A 20,184-nucleotide genomic window follows, 5' to 3' on the forward strand; every position below is an offset into this window, starting at 1 on the left:
GAATTCCACACCAACTTGAAGTTTGCAACATTTAAATAATGCAGCAGCACCATCTATTGGAAGAAAGAAGCACCAGAACAAACAAAATACTGAGGGGTTTTGAAAGTTAACATAAAGTGGAGATCCAGGTAACAATGGGATGCTTGGCAATTAACATCTATTCTTTTGTGCGTTTCACATCATTGTCATAATGCTGTGGAATCTTCGATGTCTCTCTTTCTGCCTTACAACTTAACTCTTTAGGAAAGCCTTTGGTCACCTTTCCTAAAAGGCTGCTTCTTTGGCTCAGCATCAATTTTAAATCAACTACAGAAACACAGAAAAGAACAGGAGTAGGCCATTCAATACTTCAAGCCAGCTCTGCCATTCAACTCAGTCTCCTGTTCCTGCTTTCATCCCATACCCTTTGATCCCTTTAGCTCCAAGAACTATATCTAACTCCTTCTTGAAAACATTCAATATTTTGGCCTCAACTGCTTTCTGTGGCAGAGAATTCAACAGGCTCACCACTCTCCAGCTGAAGAAATTTCTCACCTCAGTCCTAAATATTCCACTCATATCCTTAGAAAAACATCTGGTCTGGACTCCTTTGTCATCAGAAACACCCTCCCCAAGTTTACACTTTCTAGTCCTGTTAGAATGTCTATGAGATCGCATTCATAGACACCAATGAGCAGAAAACTAAGTTCCACCCAGGTTACACTCCATTAGAGGTAACATCCTTCCTCACTATTGCATTAATGTGCTCTTCAACCAGCAATGCTACCCAACCTCTTTTTCCTTGTCTGTTCTTCCTAAACACTGGATTTCAGTTATCACCGAGTCACCCTGCAGCTATTCCTCCATAATCCCAACTATATTAAACCAGTTTATATCTATTTCTGTAATTAATTTGTCCACTTTATTGCTAATTGACATGTTAAGATAGAAGGCCTAATGTCTTTTAGTTCTGTCCCTACATGTCCATGAAGCACCTGTGACATTTTTGGAACATCGTAAGTGCTGTAGAAATGCAAGCTGCTGTTATGGTCATTACGATTGCTATTCATGTCATAGGAAATGCTTGATGCCACCTTTATCAGCTACTGCCAACGTCAGGCCAATTTCTTGCACAAGGACCTTGACTCAACTCTGGCTCCAGCTCCTGCTAAATCCATAACAAAACAGTGACAAAGTAAGAAAAATGTTGTAATCATAGATACAAAAGAGGCTAGAGATTGGGAGAAAGGAGGAGACAATTAAGGTGCTCTGGTCAGTGTATAACATTGTAGCAAGAACCTAATGGTCTCTATTTTTAGAAGTACAAGACTGTAGCAGCACTAACCATAACAAGAACAGCATCCTGCAATTATTAGAAGCGTTACTTTAGCAATCAATTAACTCACCGCTTCGAGCAGATCTTTCCAGCCTCCAATGGCTGCAAATTGCCTGTGTTTTTCACCAAACATGGAACGGGCTATCATACGCTCCAAGTACACTGTATGGCCTTCATTTAACCTAGTGTTATTAGAGAAATACATCCTTAATTACTACAAATGCAATCAAGAGCTGTGCAAACCATCCACTTTTAAGCAAATGTCAACATTGTTTTATGAATGGAGGTGAGCTGCATTCTTGAGCTGCTACAGTCCACGTATTCTAAGTAAATACAGTGTTGCACAGAAAGGTGTTCCAGGATTTTGACCCAGTAACTATGATACCGTTCGTTCACACTTAAAGTCAGGATGCTGAGTGACTTGAAAGAGAGCTTGTGGGTGACAGTGTTCCCAAGCATTTGCTGCCTTTGTCCTTCTAGACTGCAGATATTGCAGGTTTGGAAGATGCTGATTATGGAACTTTGCTTAATTTCTGTGCATCTTGTAGATGATACAAATGCTGTCACTACATTGGTGGTAGAAATTTATGGAGGCGTTGTATGCCTTGGATGGCGTCAAGCTCCTTCAATGTTTTTGTTGTACTAAAGTAATGAATGGAATAATGTTGACAGTGTTACTTATAATGGGCCATCAGTGTTATTTAAATGGGCTATTGAGCAAGATGGGGTTGAGTAGTGTACTTTCTAAAGAGCGAGTAGCTCGTAACAGTGGCAATTCAAAATGTCTGCTGCGAACAATGGTCTGTTTAAGGTTTGGTGGTTGTTTAAAGGGGAGAAATGGAAGATCTTGGCAAAGTGCTCTTTCTCATTAAATTGATGTGGACAATACAGAAATGATTGAGAAGACTAATGGAATGCTGTAAAAACTCTTGGTTAGACTAAGTCAAAAATCACAACACTGGATTATGGTCCAACAGGTTTATTTGAAATTGCAAGGATTTCAGGATCCTCGCTCTTTCCTCACGCAGCTAGAGGGGTACATCAGATACAGAATTTATAGTAAAAGATCAATAGGTCATACAATTTATGCAAATGTATTTAACAAACCTCCTTGACTATTAAGTCTTTAATCAGATAGAATCGAGGTGCAGGTTGCTTGATTAATATGTAAATCCCTGCCCTAAGATAACTTCAGGTTTTATTAGAATAAAGGTGACATCTTACATCAGAAAATAAAGCTCCATTCTAACTGACTGCGGCAGAATAGAACGGATTACTGCAAGCAAATGTACTGACAACTTAACAATCAGGAACACTACAGGCAACTACCGAACCAAAGTTCCAACCAAAGAACACACCCATGAACTAAACAGATTGAATCTAATTTAATCAATCAGATTCCCTACAGTATGGAAACGGCCCTTCGGACCAACAAGTCCACACTAACCCTTCAAAGAGCAACATACCCAGACTATTCCCTTATCCTATATTTACCCATCACTAATGCACCCAACACTATGGGCAATTTAGCATGGCCAATTCACCTGACCTGCACATCTTTGGATTGTGGGATCAAGACTTTAGATCCAGTCCTTCAGAGTGCACTCTCATCCAGTGTACTTCTCATGTAGGGGACATCTACTGCCTTCCAAAGATAAACAAAGTGCACATACCTGGGTGTCCCATTGTATCAGGGAAAAGGACCCTGCGAGAGAACCTCTCTGGCTATGTCGAAGGCATCTTGAAACCTATTGTACAGTGGACCCCCCCCCCCCCCCCCACCCCACCACTTCTGTCATGACACTACAGATTTCTTACAGAAACTCAGTACCCATTAACCAGTCGAACCAGAAACATTCCTCTTCACAATGGATTTTTCGGCACTCGTGCATATACACTCACACACACTCTTTCCCTGTCCCCACCCCAAAATACAGTCAGTCAGTCTCCCTCACACACCCTTACATATAAGTCTATGGGGTGAATTTATATTTACAGGTACATTCTATTTTGTTCAAAAAGTGCACAATCTGTAAGCAGTCAATGTGATATTTTTAAATTCCTTCATTGGAAATAACAGTTTGACTCCACGTTGGGACAAGACTAACTTTAACCTCACAGCTTTAATGCATTGTCCGAGCTGAGATGTCACTTTTTGTTTTAAATATACTTATAACTTAAGGTTTTATCTCAGGGTAGTAAATGCTAGGGTTTACATAGTAAATCGGTTATTCTAAGTGATTACAGACATCCTGGTTTGTCTAATATATCACATCAGTAGTATGACACTTTAACCTTTACTTATAAATTGTGTCCTATGTATCCTGCCCCAGTTGCTGCCTGACGAAGGAGCTGTGCTCCAAAAGCTTGTATTTTCAAGTACACCTGTTGGACTATAACCTGATGTCGTGTGATTTCTAACTTTGTAAACCCAAGTCCAACACCAACACCTCCCCATGTTCTGAAGCAGACTGACATTTTTTCGACACAAAGATACAGTTCCTAAATCAAGACAACGTTTGACGATTATAGTTAGGATACGTTCATTAAACTCCTTTTAAAAAGCATGGTAGGAAGATTTTTCATCACTGTATTTTGCTTATATTAATGTCCATAAGTCTCATTCCTGATGTAATATTGGCTTGAGATTTCCAGTATATTATTCTCTTTACTGTAGTACTGAATTTTGGTTCAACATATCTGCCTTTTCCTTATTTTAATTTGATATATAAATTTATTTACTTTGCACCTCACCACTCTTTCCCTCACAATTGTTAAAATTATTTTGATTTTAATATCCTTTAAAAATTTGTTTCATATTCCTTTCATGCAGCAATTACTACTTTACCATATTTTATTATTGCCTGTTAATAGATTTACTTAATTTATTGTGCATGATCCCTGTCTCAAACTAAAGTCACCCTTATCAAAATCAAAACTCTTAGTAATGGTTTCGTGTTTCAGATGAACATTGCTTTTCCTTACTCTGTAGGCTATTGGACATTCCAACCCAACTCTGATCCTGCATCTCTTTCTGAAGTATGACGGAGATCTGGAGTAAACCTTCCAAAGACACATCTCCTTCCTTTCGTGTGTTTCTAAATTATTCAGAGCCAGAGAAGCACATCAGAGACTCCCATACAGGTATGTTCATCAGGTATAGTCTCTTTCTAGCCACAAGCTTCACTTACTATAGTTCAGATACAGAGCCATATTCTGGTCTTTCATACTTAAACAACATTCAAGCAGCTGAACATGTCCAGGACAAAGCAACTTACTGGTTCAGGCTTATAAGGCACTACAAGTACTAGAGACAAAGAGCAGTATTACTGTCCTCTTCTGACAGAATTCCCACATTCAACTGCCCAACATTACCATTTACAATTTTCTCAGTTTCAACTGAGCAAGCATCCAGTGGTTTGAAAAAAAAGCTGAAGTCCCTATATTCAGAGTAAAACAGGTACAGATCTGTAAAATGTATCATGACTGAACTATAGCATTATTTGCATGCTAGTAACCCAATAAACAGCAATGAACATTACTTCAGAAGTGCCACTTAACTGTTGATTTCTTTGAGACAGTAACAACTCAAAAACTTACACTGGAACACGAGGCTTCCACATTATTCATGACCGTCCCCAACAGTATGTTTTGCCAGTTTTCGTTGGGTGGCTAATCTTAATTTCAATTAACCATTCCTATTCCATATCCCTTGATATCTTGACCTAATAAAAACCTACCAATCTCTTTGAGCATTTCGGCCGACACATCCTAACTCCGATAGTGCTTCTATTGTACGCTGGTTAAGAACAATACTGGCCAAGGGAACTTCATTGATCTATGCAAAGTGTCATATGGAATCTTTTACATCCTGCCAAGAGGTTAGATTCAGTGTAAAGGTAAAGTCACCATAGCTCTACTCTGAGAGACAACTAATGATGGTTTAACATGAAGGTCACCACACCGCAGAGAGGGGAAGAGATTGAGAAGCTTGGACCTTCATTGTGGTAGAGGTCAATTTGGGGATGGTGATGTAACCTGAAAATCTACCTGAAGTACCTATTGGGATTAGAATCAGATAGAGAATTTTAGTTAACTTTATAAGAAACAATCTTACACATCATTTGAGATTAAGTTTCATTTATTCTTATTCCCGAAAGTAGTTGGGGAAATAAAATTATTTCAACTGCATAAACATGCTGAGATGACGATGCAGCAGATCAGTGTTCCTGTGGAAACGCAACACGACTGAACCAACATTAATCCTGAAGCCTTATTTGGAATGTGAGGTTGACCCTGTCTCACACCGAGAAAGATAAAGCAACGGAATGTTGTCAAGGGAATGAAGCACAGGCTTTAGAGAAGAGACAGAATGGCATTTGGGAAACAGGAAGTGATAAGAATAGAACAGGTGCCTTATCACTTTTGGAATGTGTGAAAGAAAACAAGATATTTGTTTAAATAAGCTATTTCAGAATTCGATTAACGTATTGCCTGCATGACAATGAAAAAATATCTAATTAATCCTCATTGAGTTAGAGGGCTGCCTCAGAAACTTTTCTCACAATGTTAGCTCAATAAACAATCACTGACCTGTCCTTGATTAATTTGTAACAATCTATAACCTCAGTCGGTACAGGAACTGGCACTGTTGGTGTCACTCTGCTTCGCAAACCAGTTGTCCAGCTAACCGTGCTAACTGATACCATTTGGATTCAGTGTAAGAGCAATTCAAAAGACACCATCTAAACCAACATACCCTCCATCAGTACTGCACTGAAGCATTTACTTAGGCGGTGGACTCAAATATCTGGATTGTTACTTAGTTACAGCTGGATTATCATTACCGAGTCAACTAGTGAGGTGCTTGTGATTCAGAAAGGTACCAACTTAAACTGGCAAATCTCATGTTTTCTTAGTACTTTTATGCAGTTACTGTGGCTGCCTAAGCTGTGCCTGTAGCCAGGATTGACAGAGAAACCCTGGAGAGAGCAGCAGTTTGGTGGGCGGAGCACCTCTTCAGGAGGTACCAATGTGAGATTAGGAAAGGAGGGAAAGAAGGAAGAAAAATAGTGAATAGGCACGATTCTAAAGACATTTCATACTTAATATTACTTGGAAGTCTCAAGTTTTGAAGAATTGTGGAAAAATAGATTTGTTTCAAATTTTGTGAAAATACTTGGATTTCATGAAAAGATTGTTGAAATGTCAATGCTTTTTAACTAGGAATGCTTTTTAACAAGATTTCCTAGAAATCACATAACTAGCGACAGCTGGCTGCATTGTCACAGACCCCTGTCAGGGCAGTTTGAACAGTGTTTCTGGAATTATTTGAGGAAGAAGGAATCTGAGGGCTGTCCAATTGGTTTCCTATTTCTGAAAATTTCTTTTGTTGAGTTCAGGATGAAATCCATTTGATCTTCTGAAGGTTAGTTGCAGGAACTTCTCAATAATATATTGCCTAAACTACCAAATAGAGCAACAAACTTTGGAGCATTTTGTGCCTTATCCTTTTTGCCTTCAAACATACCCTAATGGTGAGAAAGCACTTTTTGTGCACGATCAACAATCATGAGATTTGTTAGCTTTTGAACACTTTTTTCTCTTGTTTAAATCATGGATTTTTTCTATCTTCCAGTAGTCTTAAAAAAAATTTGTAAAATTGCTCATTTTGTTTAATTCAACTCCTTTAAATACACTGTGGGTGGCACGGTGGCACAGTGGTTAGCACTGCTGCCTCACAGCGCCAGAGACCCGGATTCAATTCCCACCTCAGGCGACTCTCTGTGTGGAGTTTGCACATTCTCCCCGTGTCTGCGTGGGTTTCCTCCGGGTGCTCCGGTTTCCTCCCACACTCCAAAGATGTGCAGGTCAGGTGAATTGGCCATGCTAAATTGCCCGTAGTGTTAGGTAGGGGGTAGATGTAGGGGTATGGGTGGGTTGCGCTTCGGCGGGGTGGTGTGGACTTGTTGGGCCGAAGGGCCTGTTTCCACACTAAGTAATCTAATCTAATCTAAACTATTTTGTTTTTTTGCAGTAATCACATGTCCCTTCATAATCGCTAATAAAATCTGTAGAATTTTGCAAAGCTTTTGTTCTAACTTCCAACTTTTCACCTAGAGTAGACAAAGGAAAATATATAAAAATTAAGAATTATGGCTAGATTCCTCTCAGTGCTGGAGAGTTGATTTTTGGTTATAGTGGTAATCGGTGATCAACAATAACCTTCTCAAGAAAAGTAGCCAAATTCTCAGCTGCAAACATTTGTCTGGTTATCTACTTCAATTATGTAAATATAACATGTAGAAATATATACTGTAATAAATTTAAAAACAACAGAAATGGTTTGAGGAACCAAAATAGGGTTGATTTTCCTCTTCCATTATTGAGAAAAGAGAAAGTACCAGACATTCATTATACTGGGGCTTCAGCATGAAGTATGCACGAACACTCCTCCTGACCAAAGTCAGAATATAAATCAGGTTGATTCCTGGGGTGGCAGGACTGATGCACGAAGACAAATTGAATTAGTTAAGACTACATTCACTGGAGTACAGAATGAAGGGGATCCTCACAAAAATCTATAAAATTCTAAGAGGACTTAGCAGTGTAAATGTAGGAAGGATGTTCCCAATGACAGAAAAGTCCAGAGTTAGGGGTCACAGTCTAAAGATACAGGTTAGACATTTAGGGCTAAGATGAGGAGAAATTTATTCACCTCAGGATTGAGAGACTGTGGAACATTCTGCCACAGAAAGTGGTTGAGGCCAAAAGACAACGTTATCAAGGATTTTGACATAACTATAGGCTACAGGGATCAAAGAACATGTGGCGAAAGCAGGAAGATATGGAGAAGGATGGGGGAAATGATCATGATACTGAATGATAGAATAGGCGGGAAGGGCCGAATATCCTAATCCTACTCATATTTTCTATGTTTTTAGGAAACTCTGCAGAAAGGAAAATACATTTCTCTCATTTTTTCATGAGCAGTGTGTTTGTGTATGTTTTGGGTCATTTCAGACAATATTTATACTGGGAGAAAGTCAGGACTGCAGAGTGAAGAGTGTGGTGCTGGAAACGCACAGCCAGTCAGGCAGCATCTGAGGAGCAGAAGAATTGACACTGAGCACAAGTCCTTCATCAGGAATGAGGCTTGTGGCCCAAGGGGGCTGAGAGAAACATGGGAGAGGAGTGGGGCTGGGGATGGGGTGGATTGCTAGGAATGTGATAGGTAGATGAAGGTGGGGTGAAGGTGAAAGGTCTGAGTGGAGTGTGGGGTGGATAGATGGGAAGGAAGTTGGATAGATAGGACAGTTCAAGAGGGTGGTGCCGAATTTAAAGGTTGGATCTGGGATAATACTACTCATTGTACCTTCATTAAATAAGTTTGCATTGATAATAAACCAATACTTGCATTTATTAAAGAAACCTCATTGATAGATCTTTTCATTTGAAATGTGATAGAGATATTTAACTGACAATCTCAATAACTGGGAAATGTATTTTTATTTTAAATTGTGAGTTGTGAAACAGTGGAACTAAAGTGATAATACATTCCTCCAACCTTGCTTGTAATAGTTTGATGATAATACAATACAGAAAGTGTGACAGGTGACTACCTTTAGGGAGGTGGTCACACTATAGGTTGAGTCAGGTAGATGGGTGACTGCCAGGAGAAGTAGCCAGGTAGTGCAGAAGTCTTCTGTAGCTGTTCCCCCCCAAACCATTTTGGTTACTATGGGGGATAGCCTCTCAGGAATAAATAGCAGCAGAGTCAAGACTTTGGTACTACAACTGGCTCTGCTATGACAAAGTCCAAACGAGCCATTGTGATAGGGGACTCTTTAAATCAGGGACACAGACAGACATTTCTGCGGCCACGTGTAAGACTCTAGGATGGCGTGTGGCCTCTCTGGTGACAGGGTCAAGGACGTTTGGGAATAGTTGTAGCAAATTCTTAAAAGGGAAGCATGAGCAGCCAGAGATCGTTGTACACATTAGTACCAATATAGATAGAAAAAAGGATGAGGTCCTGCAGAGTGAATATACAGAGTTAGCAGGAGACTAAAAAGCAGGACCTCAAGGTCTCTGGATTATGCTTGATGCCACATGCTAGTGAAAGTAGGAACAGAAGGAGAGGGCTAAGGAGTTCATGCAAGGTACAGGGATTCAGATTTTTGTGTCATTAGGATTTCTTCTGGGACAGAAGTGACCTGTACAAGAGGTATGGGTTGCACCTGAACTGGAGGGACAAATATCCTGTGTGTGGGGGGGGGGGGGGGGATTTGCTAGTACTATTCAGGAGGTTTAAACTAGTCTGGCATGGTGCAAAACAGTGCAAATGGCTCTGTTCTAATGTGCATTTCTTCAAACCAAATTGGCTATAATGTGATTGAAAAATTTAGACCATTATTTGTAGAATGTGAAACTTTCCTTATCTGTATTGGCTATAACGCAATGCTGGTCCCATTGCTTTAAATGGTGCTGTTATTGCACAATTTTCTTATTACGCAGGATTGCACGGGAACAGAACTATCGAATTATATCAGAACAGACTATAGTGAGACACGGGTGGCACGGTGACACAGTGGTTAACACTGCTGCCTCACAGCGCCAGAGACCCGGGTTCAATTCCCGCCTCAGGCGACTGTGTGGAGTTTGCACATTCTCCCCGTGTCTGCGTGGGTTTCCTCCGGCTGCTCCGGTTTCCTCCCACAGTCCAAAGATGTGCAGGTCAGGTGAATTGGCCATGCTAAATTGCCCGTAGTGTTAGGTTAGGGGTAGGGGTGGGTTGCGCTTCGGCAGGTCGGTGTGGACTTGTTGGGCTGAAGGGCCTGTTTCCACACTGTAAGTAACCTAACCTAATCTAATCTAATCAAATCAAATCAAAGAGTAAAGGTTGAGACTGGTGCAAAAAACTTAAAGATAACAAGTTAAAGGCAGGGAACGAGGGAACGCTGATTAATTAAACTGCATTTACTTCAATGCAACAGGTCTGATAGGTAAGGCAGATGAACTCAGGGCATAGATGGGAACATGGGACTGGAATATCATAGCTATTACAGAAACATGACTGAGGGAGGGGCAGGACTAGCAAGCTCAATGTTCTGGAGTACAGATGCTATAGGAAGGACAGAAGGGGAAGGAAGTGAGGGGAGAAAGGGGCTTTTTCTTAATTTAGGGAAATATCACGGCAGTACTTAAAAGGATATTCCTGAGGGATTGTACAGTGAAGCTATACCAGTGGAACTGAGGCATTGTACTATAGGCTGCCCCAATAGTCAGCAGGAAATTGAGGAGCAAATATAGAACATAGAACAGTACTGAACAGGAATGGGCCCTTTGGCCCACAGTATTGAGCATGACACAAAACTAAACTAATTACTCCTGCCTGCTGCTAGTCCATATCTCTGCGTTGCTTATTCATATAATCACGTGCTTATCTAAAAGTCCTTTAAATGCCCCTATCGTGTCTGGCTCCAGCAGCCTTGGCACCATATTCCAGACTCCTTCTACTAAAAAAAACGTTTGCCTCTCACATCTCTTAAACATTTCCCCCTCTTACCTTAAATGCATGTCCCCCAGTATTAGACATTTCAATTCTGGGAAAACTATTTTGACCGTCAACCCTATCCTGTGCACCTCAATTTTAAAGACTATTTCAAAGTGTCCCCTCAGCCTCTGCCACTCCAGAGTAAACCACCCAAGTTCTTCTAGCCTCCTCTTATAGCTCATACCCTCTAATCCAGATAGCATCCTGGTAAACGTCTTTTGCACGCAATCCAAAGTCTCCACATCCTTCCTGTAATGCGACGACCCAAATTGAATGCAATATTCGAAGTGTGGCCTAATCAAAGTCTTATAAAGCCAAAACATGACATCCTGACTCTTATACTCAATTCCCTGACCAATAAAGGCAAGCATGCCATATGCCATTTTTACTACCTCATCTACTTGTGTGGTCACTTTCACAGAGCTAGGGACTTGAACCCCAAGGTCCCTCTGTACATTAATGCTGTTTAGGGCCCTGCCATTAACTGTATCCTTTTCCTTAACATTTGATCACTCAAAGTGCAGCATCTCACAGTTATCTGGATTAATTCCATCTGCATGCAAGGGATGGATGGATATAGACCAGGTGCAGGCAGAAGAAATTAGTTTCATTTGGTGTCATGTTTAGCACAACACTGTGGGTCACAGGGCCCATTCCTTTGCTGTATTGTCCCATATTCTGTGCAATCTGTGCCCATTTCTGCAACTGATCTATATCCTGCTGTATCCTTTAACAACTGTCTAAATTATCCACAACTTTACCATCTTTGTATCATCTGCAAACTTACTAGCTCACCCATTTATATTTTCATCCAAGTCATTTATATACATCAAATAGCAGAAGTCCCAATACAGATCCCTGCAGGACACTACGGATTACGAAAAAACAAACTGGCTACAACATGATTGAAGAATTTAGACCATTATTCATAGAATGCAAACTTTCCTTCCTTGTATTTTTCTGGGACAGCCAGAAAAACACCCTTCCACCAACCCCCCCATCTGCCTTCTATGGGCAAGCCAATTCTGAATCCAAGTGGCCAAGTCAATGCAGATCCCATGCACTTTAATCTTCTGGACGAGCCCACAATGAGGGACCTTGTTGAAAGGCTTACTAATATCCATGTAGGCAACATCCACTGCTCTACCCTCAATCACCTTTGTCAAATCCTCAAAAATTCAATAAGACAGAACCTGCCCCACACAAAGCCACGCTGACTGTCCCTAATTAGGCTTTTTTCCCAAATGCGCGTAAATCCTATCCTTAAGAATTCTCTCAAATAACTTCCAAACCACCAAGTATCTAACTGGTCTATAGTTCCCTGGATTATCCCTTTTTCCCTTCTTGAAGAAAAGAGTAACATTAGCTCTCACAAGGTTTGTAGCTCCGATCGAGGTTTAGGGTGTAGGTTTGATATCCAGACGTTTCATTACCTGGCTAGGTAACATCATCAATGGCGACCTCCAAGTGAAGCGAAGCTGTTGTCTCCTGCTTTCTATTTATATGTTTGTCCTGGATGGGGTTCCTGGGGTTTGTGGTGATGTCATTTCCTGTTCATTTTCTGAGGGGTTGATAGATGGCATCTAGATCGATGTGTTTGTTTCTGGCGTTATTTACGCCAACAGCGAATGGTTACAACAGGATCTTGATCAGATGGGTCAATGGGCCAGGAGTGGCAGTCTGTGTTTAGCTTAGATAAATGTGAGGCGCTGCATTTTGGAAAGGCAAACGAGGGCAGGATTTATCCACTTCATGGTAAGGCCCTGGGGAGTGTTGCTGAACAAAGACCTTGGAGTGCAAGTTCATAGTTCCTTGAAAGTGGAGTTGCATATGCTTTTGTCCTTTTGACTAAATTCACAATCTCCCTAGTTATCCCAAGGGTGTCTTACATTGCCATCCTTGTCCTTCCACCTTACTGGAACATTCTAGTCCTGAACTCTGATCAGGAGGTCTTTAAACAACTCCCATATGTCACATGTGGACTTGCCCAATAATAATATCCCTCTCAATTAACACTCCATAACTGATACCTAATACTGATGTAATTTGCCCACCCCCAATTTAGTGCCTTCCCTTCAATATGTAATTGGGAAGGTGAAATCCTCTAACAGTATTAGGAGCTTGGATGGGGAGGAATTTATGAAATGTGTTCAAGAAAACTTTTTAAACCAATATTTAGAAGGCCCTAATAGAGAAGGGGCAAAACTTGATGATTCTTGGCAAGTAAGGCAGGGCAAGTGACTGAGGTGTTTACTGGGCAGCACTTTGGGACCAGTGACTATAATTCTATTAGTTTTAGAATAGTTATGGAAAATGATAGATCTGGTCCACAAGTTAAAGTGCTAAATTTAAGGTCAATTTTAATGGTACGAGGCAAGAACTTTCAAAATTTGATTGAAGGAAGCCATTCACAGGTAAAGAGATATTTAAGCAAGTGCAAAGCTTTCAAAAGGGAGATGAGTGTTCAGGGCCAGCATTTCTTGTTAGTGTCAAGTGCAAGGCAGGTAGGAGCAGGTAATACTGGATGACTAGAGATATTGAGGCTCTAATCATTAAAAAGGAGGCATATGTCAGGTATAGACAGCTGGGATCAAGCGAATCCCTTGAGGAGTATAGAAGATGCAAGAGTACACAAACGACAATCCAAAGAGATGCTACAAATATACTAAGGGCAAACAGTTAAAGATCAAACTTAAAGATCAAACAGACTATGCGTGGAACCACAAGAGGTGGGTGAGATCCTAAGAAGCATTTCTTGCATCAGTATTTACCATGGAGGAAGATATACAAGCTAGGGAACTCAGGGAAACAAATAGTGATGCCTTGAAAAGATTCCACATTACAGAAGAGGTTGTGCTGGAGGTCTTAAAAGCATAAAGGTAGCTAAATCTCTGGGGCCTGATCCAAGTATATCCCACGACATTATGAGAAGCTAGGCAAGAATTTGTACCAGCGACACCCAGAAGACTGGAGGGTGGCTAATGATGTGCCATAATTTAAGAAGGGCTGCAAGGAAAAGCCAGGGAACTACAGACCAATGAACCCAGGGTCAGTGGTGGGTAAGGTGTTGGAGCAGAGCCTGAGACACAGGATCTACCCGCACTTAGAAAGGCATGGATTGATTAGGAATGGTCAACATATCTGTGTGGGGGAAATAATGTCTCACAAACATGATTGAGTTGCTTGAAGATGTGACCAGGAAGGTAGATGAAGGCAGAGTGGTAGATGTTATCAACATGACTTTAGCAAAGCTTTTAACAACATCCTTATCAATCTGTTTTGCATCCTTTCCAGTTTAATAACATCCTTGCTGTTGCAGGGCAACCAGGATTGTGCACAGTACTTCAAATGTGGCCTACCAATGTCTTGTGCAGCTGCAACATGAACCAACTTCTGTACTCAGTGTTCTGACTGATGAGAGACTGGCGAGAAAGGTTAGATCACATAGGATCCAGGGACAGCTTGCCAATTAGATTCAAAATTGGCTTGATAGTAGGAGACAGAGGATGGTGGTAGAGGGTTATTTTTCAGATGAGACGTCTGTGACCAGTAGTGTGCTGCAAGGATCGATGCTGGGCTCACTGCTGTTTATCATTAATATAAATAATTTGGTTGAGAATATAGGAGGCATGGTTAGTAATTCACAGGAAAAGAGACATTTAGCAAGTGCAAAGCTTTCAAAAGGGAGAGGAGTGTTCAGGGCCAGCATTTCTTGTTAGTGTCAAGGGCAAGGCAGGTAGGAGCAAAATTGGTGGTGTTGTGGACAGTGAAGGCAGCTATCGAACAGTACAATGGGGTCTTTGTCAACTGGGCCAGGTGGGGCCAGTTGTGGCAAATGGGAGTTTGATGCAGCTAAGTGCAAAGTGTTGCATTTTGACAAGACAAACCAGGGCAGAACTTACACAGTTAATGGTAGAGTCCTGGGAAAGTTGTCAAACAGAGGGGTGCAGGTACACAGTTCCTTGAAAATGGTGTCACAGACAGGGTGGTGAAGGCAGCATTTGGCATGCTTGCCTTCATCAGTCAGAGCACTGAGTACAGAAGTTGGCTCATGTTGCAGCTGCACAAGATATTGGTAACCCACATTTGAAGTAGTGTGCACAATTCTGGTTGCCCTGCTACAGCAAGGATGTTATGAAACTGGCAAGGGTGAAAAACAGATTTACAAAGACGTTACAGAAACTGGAGGATTAGAGTTATAAGGAGAGGCTGGATAGGCTGGGACTAGAGCTTAGGAGGCAGACGGGTGATCTTATAAAATCATAAGGGGCATGGATAGGCTAAATAGCCAAGGTCTTTTTCCTATAGTAGGGGAGTCCAAAACTAGACAGTATAGGTTTAAGGAGAGAGGGGCAAGATTTAAAAGGGACCTAAGGAGAAACTTTTTCACGTCGTGGGTGTTGCAGATATGGAACAAGCTATCAGAGTAAATGGTAGAGGCAGGCACGATTACAACATTTAAAAGACATTTGGTCAGATACATGTATAGGAAAGGTTTAGAGGGATACGGGCCAAACGCAGATTAGTTCAGTTTAGAAAAACCAGTCAGCAAGGACAAGTTGGGGCTGAAGGTTCTGTTTTCATGTTGTATGATTTGATGACTCTACAAAACACTTCAGATGCTGGAAACCGGAACAATTCAGAAATTGCTGGAGAAACTCAGCAGGTCTGGCAGCATCTGTGAGACAAAGCAGAGTTAACGTTTCAAGTCCACTGACCTTTCTTCAGAGCAGTTCTAATGAAGGGTCAGTGGACTTGAAACGTTAGCTCTGCTTTGTCTCCACAGATGCTGCCAGACCTGCTGAGTTTCTCCAGCAATTTCCAAGTTTGGTAATATTGTTCAAAATTTGGAGCGTTGCTGCTTTCATGATAACATTAATGTCAGGACTCAAATTCAAACCAAATTTACACTTAATTAAAAGAGGTAGTGCAATCTAAGCAGGCAACCTAGAATACTGGATAAAATCTGCAGGTTGACTGAAAATTGGAAGACATTAAAGCTGATATGAAGTACTAAAGTAGAGGAGCAGAGTGAAGGGGTTTATAAATTGAGTAAGAATAGCTCAGGAGGAAGGCTAATGAGACCAGAGATTGGAATAAACTGTACACTCATGCTCTACCAAAGCAAAGCAATCAACAAAGCTCCAATTTCTTTTGGTTTACAGTCGATTGTTTTGGCTCTAGATTCAGTTGGTTTTGTTGATTGCTGCTTTTCATTGGATCAGCATGGTAAGCACAGAATCGACAAAGCTTCCAGTGTCTGACTAGCTTCTGAAGTAACTTGTATACATTGTGCCTTTAACATACTAAAAGATTCCAGGATGCTTCACAAGATAGATCTCAAACAAAATGTGAGATCGAGCCACATAAAAATATTAGATCAAAGAGGGAGTATTTAAAGAGCATCTTAAACAAGAAAGATGGTTAGGGGGCATAGTGAATGTATTCCAGAGCTTAGGGGCAAGGTAGTAAAGGCATAGTGTCAGTGATGGTGGGATTCAAGTTTGTGATGTGCAGGAACTTAACACTGGAAGAGAATGGAGATCAGCCATATAGAAGTCACATTATGAATGAAACATCAGAATTCTTTGGGGGAAAAAAAAGGATGTTTTAATGATTTACAATAGAGACATTGCCAGACTGGCAACCAATTTTACACAAGGTAGAATGTAAGAGACCAAACAGGATTTAAATAGTCACAGAAATAACAAATGCATGAATAAGGGTTTCAGAAGCTAATGAGCTAAAGTGAAACAAAGTCAAGGAATATTACAGAGGTGTAAGATGATAAGCTGGATTCTGGAGCAGGATATTCAATTAGAAGTCATCTTCAGTTTAAATGTGAAGCAAAGTTGAAGTAATCTGATTCACCCTCAGACAATTGACAGGGAAGAGGGATATAAGTTGGTGGCTAGAGGATCAGAATAGGTATCAGGGACCAAAGATAATGGACTTGATATTTCCAAGATTTCTGCTCATCCAGTACTGGATTTCGGATAAAACGTGTAGGAAATCTGACAGTCAACAGAAGTTGTTGGCAACCTACAGCATTGGGAATATGGAACCTGATGTTTTATTTTTGGCTGATGTCATCACATGTCAGTATGCAGATCCAGAATAGGAACACCAAGTTAAAGCCTCAGGGGTCTCCAGAGATAACAGTAAACAAGTAAGAGACTATTGTAGTTAATGCTCTGGCTACCACTCAATGAGCAAGAACAAAATCAGTCCACCCTGCTGGGAAACAGAAGAGAAGGGTCTACAGGAGAATGGTGTGACCAACAGCATGAAACAATGAAGGCAAGTTAAGAGTCTTTAGGATGAATAATTCAATGAAATGCCATTTGGGATTTTACTAAGATCTGTTTCAGTACTATGGCAAGATGGAAATGTGATTGGGAGGAATCAAGCATGGTGTTACAGGAAAGTGAGATACAGATTTGGAAAATGATAACACGTTCAGTCTTACTTATTCCAACAACATTAATAATAAAAATACTAACTTCTCTTTCCTTGCTGTACTTTACATTTGTCAGCATTAAAATGTATCTACAAGCTTCCTTTTCACCTAAATGTAGCATGGATGTAGGTTTGCTTGCTGAGCTGGAGGTTCATTTCCAGACATTTCATCACCCTACTAGGTAATATCTTCAGTGGGGCCTCAGGCAAAATCCAGAACCTCAACCTGAGCTACAAGTCTTCTCAAAACTCGATAAATGTAGCGTTTTTGTATTTTCTAAACTTCATTCCCCCTTGCTAGTTTGGTGGTATTTACATGCATGACCAATTTGCATTTAGTTCTAAATCGAAGCCATTGGTACAAATGCACCCAGTGTCAGTCAAGGAGGCAAGGTGGCAGCGCCTGGCCTCAAGTGAAAATTGCCTAAATTTTATCTCTTTAATTTCAATGGCAAGCAATCCATCACAAATGGTGATTTAGTAAATCACTTTTCATGTTGCTGAAAATAAAGAAACTGTCTAATTTCTACAAATATTTAACTTTTGTGATTAAGAATAAAGATCAAACGAGAAAATAGTAGTTACTGGAATTCCAGACATTATGCCAGTACATACCAGAAATCCTCCCAGGTTTTGTTGGTGACCAGGTTTCCTGTCCAACTGTGGGAAATCTCATGTGCAATTACCTAAAAATATAAATGTTTTCCTGTTCAGTCACTTAAACCTCTGACATTCAATCACTAATGTTTGTGTATTAGAATGAAAACAGCTGTACTAGCAGAACTGGAGAGGGTCTTCATTCATGGCACTTCCAACAGCCAGTAATGAATGGCAGCTGTATAAGAACTGCTGCCTTCATTTTACTTCCTCCCCATCCTTCCTTTCTCAAAATAAAGGACAAACATCACTAAAGCCTAAAATCAATTCCAATATGACTAAAGCTCAAAATGACAAGCAATAAAGAACATTTTGCTCCAGTTGTACAGAGCAATGGTGAGGCCACATTTTTGTGGTTTTTGTCTCATTTGTGTAAATGTATTTGAAGCAGTTCAAAAAGGTTCACTTGACTGATACTAGGATGAGGAGCTTATCTTATATGAGAAAAGATTGGGCAGGCTGGACCCTGTATCCAGTCAGAAGAATGAGAGGTGATCTTATTGAAATATACAAGATCCTGAGGAGATTTAACAAGGTAGTTGAAGGGATGTTTCCTCTAAGGGACAGTTTAAAAATAAGAGGTCCTCATTAAAAACAAGGATGAGCTTTTTATTCTGTCAGGGTATCAAGTGTCTTTGGAACATTATTCCCTAGAGATTGGTGGACACAGAGCCACTGAATACTTTTAAGGGAGAGGTAGATAGATTCTCGACAAAAAAGGATCAAGGGCTATCAGGAAAATATGGGATTGAGGCCTCAGTCATATCACACCTTATCTTACTGAGAGATGGAGGGGTCTAGAGAGGTCAAATGGCCTGTTCCAGCTCTTAATTCACATAAACATGGCAACTAGGACATAAGGAGTTAAGGACAGAAGTTGACCATATGTCCTTTCAAGCCTGCTCAATAGGATCTTTGCTAAATTTGACGTCAACTCCACTCTCCCACTTATTCCTATAATGCCTTTATTCACTCAGTAGCCCAAAATTTCTCAATCTTGAATAGACTGATATCTGATCATCTGTCGCCCGCTGGAGAACGGAATTCTATAGATTTACAATCTAATACAGGAAATCTTTCCTTTCAGCACAGCAAGTCCTCACTTAATGGCATAGTTGTTTTCGTGATAATTGAAACTTTAAATAGTGAAATTACTATTTAATTGTGGTTTCCCATAGGAATCAATGTCAAGTTTGAGTTAGGTTCCTTTGGACATTTCTCACCCAGCAAAACAAAACACTGCAGAAATTGAAGTATAGTACTGCACCTGCGAAACCCTGCATTCCCAGCTGAAATAACTTGCAATAGAAAATGCAACATTAATATTAACAATATTTTAAAAGACTTGAGTCACCGTTCCTGTTCAGAAATGTTAGACTGATTAAGTTCTCTCATGGCAGAGGTTGGTCAGAGCAGGTAACAGTTGGATGCTCTGAACTGACTGATTTCTGCCACTAGATGGAGCGCACACCTCTCTGCGAGTTTAGGAGGGGAGTCAGGAACAACAAGAGGAACAGACATGGCCCTTCAGGTATAAATAAAGGCACAGGTGGTGAGGCTGGGGCAGAGCAACAGTGGGAAGTGAGGGCGAAACCAAAGGAAAGCTGAGGTGGTGAGTGAGGATGAGAGAGAGAGAGAGAGAGAGAGAGAGAGAGAGAGAGAGAGAGAGAGAGAGAGAGAGAGAGAGAGAGAGAGAAAAGACCCCATGATGGTTGGGGGCGATTCGGGAATGGGAACCAAGCCAGGGGGTGACAAGGCCAGAGGAGATGAAGCCAGGAAACAAAAAGTCAGAAGGGAGGCAAGACCAGGAGTCAAGAGGTCCGGAGGATAGGCAAACTGAGAAACAAGGCCAACAGGGGTGGGTGGGTGAGTGAAAGAGGGACTGGGGGAAAAGGTCTGAGCAGGAAGGCCACAGGTTATGTAATCTGCCAAACAATTTAAAACTGAAACTGACAGCTTTATCAAGTTATACTTACATTAGATTATTAATATTGTGAAAGTGAAACTATGTATGAGTCATCGTTAAGTGGGGACTTACTGTAATGAATGGTTGGCCTCTTATCCTGAGGTAATAAACTTCAGTTCTCGACTCCACAGCCAGGTAAAATTGGGCCTCAGTAATTGTATTGTCAAGCCCTCTAAAAATTTCAAACATTCCCGAGAGATTAGCTCTTATCCTTCTGAGCTCCAGAATATA

At 40.8% G+C, this 20,184-nt stretch overlaps 1 protein-coding gene across 1 annotated transcript in view; it reads right to left on the reverse strand.

Annotated features, from left to right (window-relative positions):
* lta4h (leukotriene A4 hydrolase) overlaps positions 1–20,184 on the reverse strand; it is a 74,333-nt gene that overhangs the window by 23,821 nt on the left and 30,328 nt on the right. The window contains exons 10-11 of the mRNA XM_072562397.1: positions 17,946–18,016; positions 1,386–1,497 (exon numbers count right to left, since the gene is read on the reverse strand). Coding sequence (XP_072418498.1) covers positions 1,386–1,497; positions 17,946–18,016 — 183 coding nt within the window. The remainder of the gene's footprint in view (positions 1–1,385; positions 1,498–17,945; positions 18,017–20,184) is intronic.

This window comes from Chiloscyllium punctatum, chromosome 44 (genome assembly GCF_047496795.1).
Source record: "Chiloscyllium punctatum isolate Juve2018m chromosome 44, sChiPun1.3, whole genome shotgun sequence".
NCBI classification, from domain to species: Eukaryota; Metazoa; Chordata; class Chondrichthyes; order Orectolobiformes; family Hemiscylliidae; genus Chiloscyllium; species Chiloscyllium punctatum.